Genomic DNA, 6,901 nt, shown 5'->3' on the forward strand with positions numbered 1-6,901 from the left:
TCTCTCTCTTTTCTCTCTCTCTCTCTCTCTCTCTCTCTCTCTCTCTCTCTCGATATTGTTGTTGTTTTGCTTTTTTTTTTTGCTTTTTTTTTTCATTTTTTCATTTTTTATTTTATTTTTTTGGTGTGGGGATTACTTTGTTTTTTCTCTTTCTTGTTCCTGAAACAACAGACGGCCCTGAGTTATTGTTCCAAATGATAGAGCTTAACGACAATAGCTTCACGCCTGTGTTTATCTCTTATCATTTAAAGCGGGGAAAGTTGGACGGGTTGCATGGGATAAGATGTGATAAACGAAATGAGGAAGAAAAAGAGGTAGAGTTCCGACGTTTCTTCCTCTCTACCCTCCCCTCCCCCTGCTCTCTCTCTCTCTCTCTCTCTCTCTTCTATTGGGTAAAATGTGTGTTGTATAGTTTTATGTCTGTGTTTAAGAATGCGTGTGTGTGTATGTGTGTGTGTGTTTGAGAGTACGTATATGTGTGTTTATGTGTGTGTTTGAGAGTGTGTATATATGTGTTTATATGTGTGTTTGAGAGTGTGTATATGTGTGTTTATGTGTGTGTTTGTCAGTGTGTATGCGTGTGAGTGGAATCTGGCTCCTCCTATTTGTTTTCTCACTCCACAATCTGGGCTCAGAGAGCAGGCATGAGATTTCCCTCGCCTTGGCTCTCACTGCGTGGTCTTATGTATAGCTTATTATCTACTCTTACTCTTAATTGATTGGGATAAATGGGTGGGAACCCACACACACACACACACACACACACACACACACACACACACACACTCACACACACACATACACACACACTCACGCAGACACACGCACACACATCACACATATACGAGGTGTACGCATACGCAATACAACACAACACATCATAAACACACGCAACACATAATATTATTGTAACCCCCCTCCCCCCCTTCCACAGACACACATAAACACAAAACCTTGACGTAGTAAGTTCATTCTCGTCGGCTGTCAGCTCAGTCCTTCAGCTCCTCCATGGAAAAAGAATTGTCGGCCCTGCCCATTCGACCTATTTTTAGATGTGCTGCCAGAAACAGGCCCAGAACCGCCAACAACACACCCAGCACGATCATGCCCACACCCAGACCTGCCATAGAAGCCTGGGAGTAACCGTCGCTACCACCACCACCACCTCTGCCAGTGCCGGACAGCGCAGACGCACTAGACACTCCTCTATTCTGATTGTACACGTCACAGAATCCGCTTTGAGCGCCGGAGACTTGCGCCGAGTCTGAGGGGCCTGAGATCAAACATGATTTGGTGTCCGGACAGAAGTAAAATGTTCTACACGCCCCGTGGCTCCGAGAGCACGAGGCGGCGCATTCGGACAGACTGACGTCATGGAGTGCTGTGGTTGTGTTGCCCGGGTTCTGCACCGGGCTCGGCGATTTCTGGTAGTCGAAGAGATAGTTTCTAGAGTAGTGCGTGCACGTTGGGCTTTTCTTGACGGAGTTCGGCCTTGTTGTGTAATAGTGAGTTTTGCTCAATGCGCACGTGCCTCCATTATCGGAACAGAAGTCGAAAGACTCACACCAGAAGCTCTTCTCATTCTTACATTTGCGCGCGCACTCTTCCGAGTCTGTCACTGTGGTAAAAGTTTTGGCAGCCAGTTCACTGAGAACTGATTTTCCCGGAAGTTTTTCGAAATACGCCAAGTACGTGCGTACATACGTTTTGCAGTCTATGGCTGGGCTGTTCTGCACTTTTGGCTTCTCCTCCCTTATCAGACACTTTTGCTTTGTGTTGCAGTAGGTGAACGACTCGCAGCGCGGGAGTAGACTGTTAGAACAGGCGGTAGCGCACTCATCTTCGTCGTTTGCGGTTCTCGTTTCTCCTGTGCTGATGTCAGCATTTGGAAGAATGAAATAGTTGTGAAGCGGGGATTCCACGTTTGTGACGCCCTGCAGCTCTGTGCTGAGGTCCCGGACGGAGAAGGCGGTGTAGGTATGATTGAGCCCTGAGTCGGAGCCGTTGATCGTGATGTTGACCTGGTTACTGAAGACTGCCGACCTGAGGAGTGACCAGGCCTTTTTGAGGTCCGGCTCCGGTTTGACATTTACAAGCTTGTGGTAGTGATTGCAGCCAGACGCCGGTTTGAGGTAGTAGTCCTTCGTGACGTCACCTTGGTTGTGACCCCAGTAGAACAGGCACTTTCCCGGACAGAAGTCGAAGCTGTCACACTTAGTAACGGTTGTTTGGTACTTCTGACCGTTACAGACCCTGGCACAGAAATCTGGACTTAGGGAAGCCATGGTACTGTCGTCTGTGGGCAACTGAACTACCTGTTTCTGATTACTGATGGGTACTTTGCTCAAGTCCACCATCTTGCCAGTCGCGGGACCGTAGTTGTCTCTGGCCGGACCTCGGTCCATGAGCGTGCCCATCACATTGGTCAAGCCATCCTCATAGACGACCTGATCCCAGTGGATGCGAGCACGACTGACTTGCGCCATGACAGCCAGTTTCCGGCTGAGGACACGACCCACAACACTGACGTCAGAGGATGACATGTTGGGGCCGCGTAGGACCATGTGGAAGTTCAGCTTCTGGGAATCGTTAAAACAGGAGCGAATGTCGAAAGGATTTTGTGAGTACTGTGGGTTGGGGATAAAGTCATAGATGTCCTCAATCATTGGTAAATTTTGATTCATAGTGGCTCTCCTTAGGAGCTGGCTCTCAACCAGGTGTGATGCACCATATGTGCTCTGCGTTGTCTGATTTGCCGAGAAGTAGAGTTGGACCTGAGAGTGGACACCATCGTCTCCATAGGTAGAATTTACATTCTTTGTGAACATATCGCTCTTGATGCCTCTCACTTCCGCTGCCTTGTCATAGTTGAAGTGACCACCGTCCGCGTGGAAGAAGTCCTGGACGGTCTTCATGTGGACGTATCCGTCCTGGGGGGAGACGCTCTCGTCGTCAAGGTAAGGCAGGCCGTCGTTCCCCTTAGCTTTCACCAAGGCGTTGAACACGGAGGAGACGCAGGATCCGTCTTCCCGCACCTCGTACTTGACACCTTCGGCAAAGTCCCGGACGTTTGTGAGAGAAGAGCTTTGAGCGTTCTTCGGATCGCCATAAAAAGTGTTGTCCGGTAAATTCAGCTTGTCTTCGCGGGAAAACTGGTCATCCGTGTCGTAAAGGACCTTGGTCAGAGAGACGTGAGAAATACGTATATTCTTAAGCTCTGACATATAAGACACGGAGCGAGGCATTTGGGGGGGGCTCTTGGTGGCCGAGACACCCGGGCAGTAGACGCCGACAGGGATCTCGAAATCGCTCTCATACTTTTTGGTGTCGAGAAGTTCAAAGTTGATGTAGTCAAAAACTTGATGCTCATCTTGCAGGTCGGTGCCCGAGCCAGTCTTTCCCTTCATCTCGTACCGGACCGGGGTGGGGATAGGGAGGCCTGACGGCATGCTCCAATCCGGATCGGAGAGATAAATGTCAAACGTGACGGTAGAGTTGGAAGCAGATATGTAGGCGCACTTTGTCCAGTGGTCAACTTTGATCCCCCTCACGGTAGTCTGTCCCACATACGTCGTCTTACCACCCAGCTGTAGGACGCTGGTCGTGGAGAACGTGCTGGTGCCGTCGTTGGCGCTGAAAGGAGCGTCGATAGCAGCGCCACTCAGCACCTGACACTCCCGGTTTTTGATAACGATCATCCTTTGCTCCACGCCGTCCGTGATGGCCGTGTACTCGTTGTCCGGGGGAGTTTGTGTGTAAATAGCGAGTCTTTTGCTCGGTTGATCAAACGTCTCCCTGGAGTACTGAGAGTATTTTTTAATGATGTTCTTGCCTGCGATCTCGGTACGGAACGATTTCATGCTCAAATTTGGCAAAGGTTTACCAATAGTATTCTGAGCGGGCGTGCAGTAAGGGGAAAGGCCCCGGACCATCGCCAAACTCACCGCGGAAATAAACAACTGCACTCCGACCGCCATGATGTTATAGGTAGAAGAAACGTAGTTCAACTTGGAAAAAAAATTGAAAAACAAAAACAACAATCTTGAAACGCTCTGTAGACTCCTCTTCTGAAGTTCTCAGTTTTACTACACTGAAAATTCTGTTTTCCTTTACCCAGCTTGGCTCGGAGACAAATTTATACGGGGATGAAGTTGGAAGTAAAACATGTGGAGAGAAGCTGGTGCTCTTTGTATTAGAAACCTGACGATCAGTTACAGCTGTAAAACCTGATGAAAAATATAGGATGCCATATTAGAACGTGTGAAGGCCAATCCTTCTGTATTCCTATGTACCTGTACTATCTCAGCATCAAATGTGAACCAGTGCGGTGGAATCAGGCTCTCGTCAAAATAATCAAAGTGAAGAAACTTGCATTTTTCCGCAGGTTTGTGAATTTTTATCAAATTTTTGTTGTTGAACTCAAAACCTTTCATGCCCATTAAAGAACTCATTTCTGCGTGGATTTTTCTGGAAAATGTTGATTAAAGGCACAAAAGATGTAAATTTTCAGTTACCACGGACTCTTAAGCTAAGGAAATAACTAATCTTTGGTTACCATTTTCTCACTAATTTTACCTCTGAAAACATGTGACCTTCACCTTCTTCATTCTCAAATATCTCGACTTGTATTTAAGATAAATGGATATTTTTTCATTCAAATAAAGACAAGCGAACAAGCTTTAAGATGATACCAATAACTCGATGTGCCCAAAAATTGACGAGAGCCTGATTTCACCACGCTGCCCCACACAAATGTACTTATCGTTCATTAAAGCTCAACTAGCACAAAATTTTCTTTAAATTTGAAAATGAATGAATGGAGACAATTAGATGGTCTTCGGGTTAATTGATTCTTCTCTCAATCAAAGCATGTCGTTACACTTTAGAGCTCAAATGTACAATGTAACTAAAACAATTTTAACTAAAAGAATTTAAACTTGAAAAGGGAACTTAAAAGTCAAGTTTGAAAAAAGAAGAAGAAGAAGAAGAAGAAGAAGAAGAAGAAGAAGAAGAAGAAGAAGAAACAACAACAACAACAACAACAACAACAACAACAACAACAACAACAACAATGAAAGTGCTTACCTTTAGGTATGTTATGAGCAGGCTCTTCGAGGGGCGGTGTTTACACGGCGATATAAAATGCGTACACAGCAAACACACACACACACAGACACACACACAAAATAGTCTCGGGTGTTATTGCTGAGCTGTGCCTTGCAGCACTTGAGTCAGAGCGATAGTACAGAGGCTGATAAGCTGATAACAGATTGATAACCTTCGAAGCCGCGTTCAATCACTGGGATAACATTTGTGCTATGCTGAGGTGGAGTCGGGCTCTTGAAAGTTTTTTGGCAAATTATAGATTTATTGGTATCGCTTTTAAGCTAATTTATTTGTCTTGATTTTTGTGTGACAAAAAAAACAACACCCCCCAAAAAAACCCACCCCAAACAAAACAAACCAACAAACAAGCAAAATAAACAAAACCAACTTTAAAAAAACTAGATTTAATATATCTTGGATAGATGTCGAGATATTTGGGATTGAAGGAGGTGGGGGTCGCCTGGTGTCTGAATAAAATTAACGAGAAAATAGTCGCTAAAGTTTGGTGAAACTACAAAAAAAACCCCAAAAAACCCAACTTATTTTTATGTGCTCCTGGTCAACTGCTTTCACTAAAATACACACCGGGGTATATTTGTAAATGACAATAAAAGGAGTTGAGTTTTTTAAAAAACAAAAAAGCCAAACAAAACACACAAAAACAACACACAAAAAAACCCAACCGAAAAACCGATAAAAAATTGCCACATGGGCCGAAAAATGTCGATTTGTTCGATTTCATTATTTTGACGAGCACTTGATTTCACCACGATGTAACAGACTGCATGTTTTTATCTATATCCGCAACCCGGAACTCCTAATACCAGTGTTTCATTACTGGTCCACCGATCTCATGAGGCAAGTAGATACAATAAGTTATACAAGGATACAGGGTCAAAGGTCACGTCGGTTCACTACACGTCTGTGTACTGTGTACTCATCTGACTATACGACACACAGCAGTGTGAAATACAGACAAACAGCAAAACATAATAAAATAGCGAAACAGGGTCACCAAAGTAGAGACATAACAAGACATTCGAGTTGTGAACTCAGTACAGACAAATTTAATTCACGTTTATTCACAAGCCCTTTTATACATTATTATGAGTGCATTAATAAGAAAACAACATTATTTTAATTAACCTAGACTATTTTGCACACCGGTGTCGTGTAACTAAGTTGCTACACATAGATTTAACCTCTGTTGGATTTTGTTTTTCTGTGTTTTGACGTAGAGTGCTCAGAGGGGCTCTTATAATTATATTATTGCTCCCTTTCTTCATATCATTTATTATCACTGTCCTATCTTCTTTTTTCCCTCACCTTTACATTTCAACCCTTTTTTTTTCATGTATCATTGAATCGTATTTCTTTTTATTCTGAATACCAATATGCCACACACAGGGTTGTAAAAAAAAGTCAATTTCAGATCTTTATTTTTTAACCTTTTTTTAGACCACCCGTCACGTCACGATGCGATCACAAATTATTTGCGTGCGAATTCAAAATTATCTGCGGGCGGAATCAGTTAAAGTGATTTTCATTTTGCACTTTTAATGAGTGCGCGAGCACAATCCTTTAGTGGGTTCTCACGATGGCGTGCGTTGGTTGGGATATTATTTATGTGTGTGTGTATATATATATATATATATATGTATAACTGGATTCACGTAGTTTGAGTGTCATGCGAAGAGAGTATGATAAATAATTACGATTCTCTACCGAAACCGGTGTACTGCTACTATTATTATTATTTATTTTTTTAAAATTATTATTATTATTATTATTATTT

General features: G+C 43.7%; 2 protein-coding genes across 2 annotated transcripts in view; both read right to left on the minus strand.

The window, feature by feature from the left end:
* LOC101851410 (kelch-like protein 15) overlaps positions 1 to 6,901 on the minus strand; it is a gene marked incomplete in the record, with an annotated part of 27,156 nt that overhangs the window by 2,180 nt on the left and 18,075 nt on the right.
* Positions 835 to 4,312, minus strand: LOC101851190. Its single transcript, XM_005099091.3, has one exon. The coding sequence runs from the start codon at positions 3,975 to 3,977 to the stop codon at positions 990 to 992; it is 2,988 nt and encodes a 995-aa protein (XP_005099148.1). The 5' UTR covers positions 3,978 to 4,312; the 3' UTR covers positions 835 to 989.

The sequence above is a fragment of the Aplysia californica genome, unplaced genomic scaffold (genome assembly GCF_000002075.1).
Source record: "Aplysia californica isolate F4 #8 unplaced genomic scaffold, AplCal3.0 scaffold00201, whole genome shotgun sequence".
Taxonomy (NCBI): domain Eukaryota; kingdom Metazoa; phylum Mollusca; class Gastropoda; order Aplysiida; family Aplysiidae; genus Aplysia; species Aplysia californica.

What these genes read in the sequence shown, in the direction of transcription:
- LOC101851190 (XM_005099091.3), bottom strand. Translation starts at nt 3,977, where the DNA reads ATGGCGGTCGGAGTGCAGTTGTTTATTTCCGCGGTGAGTTTGGCGATG.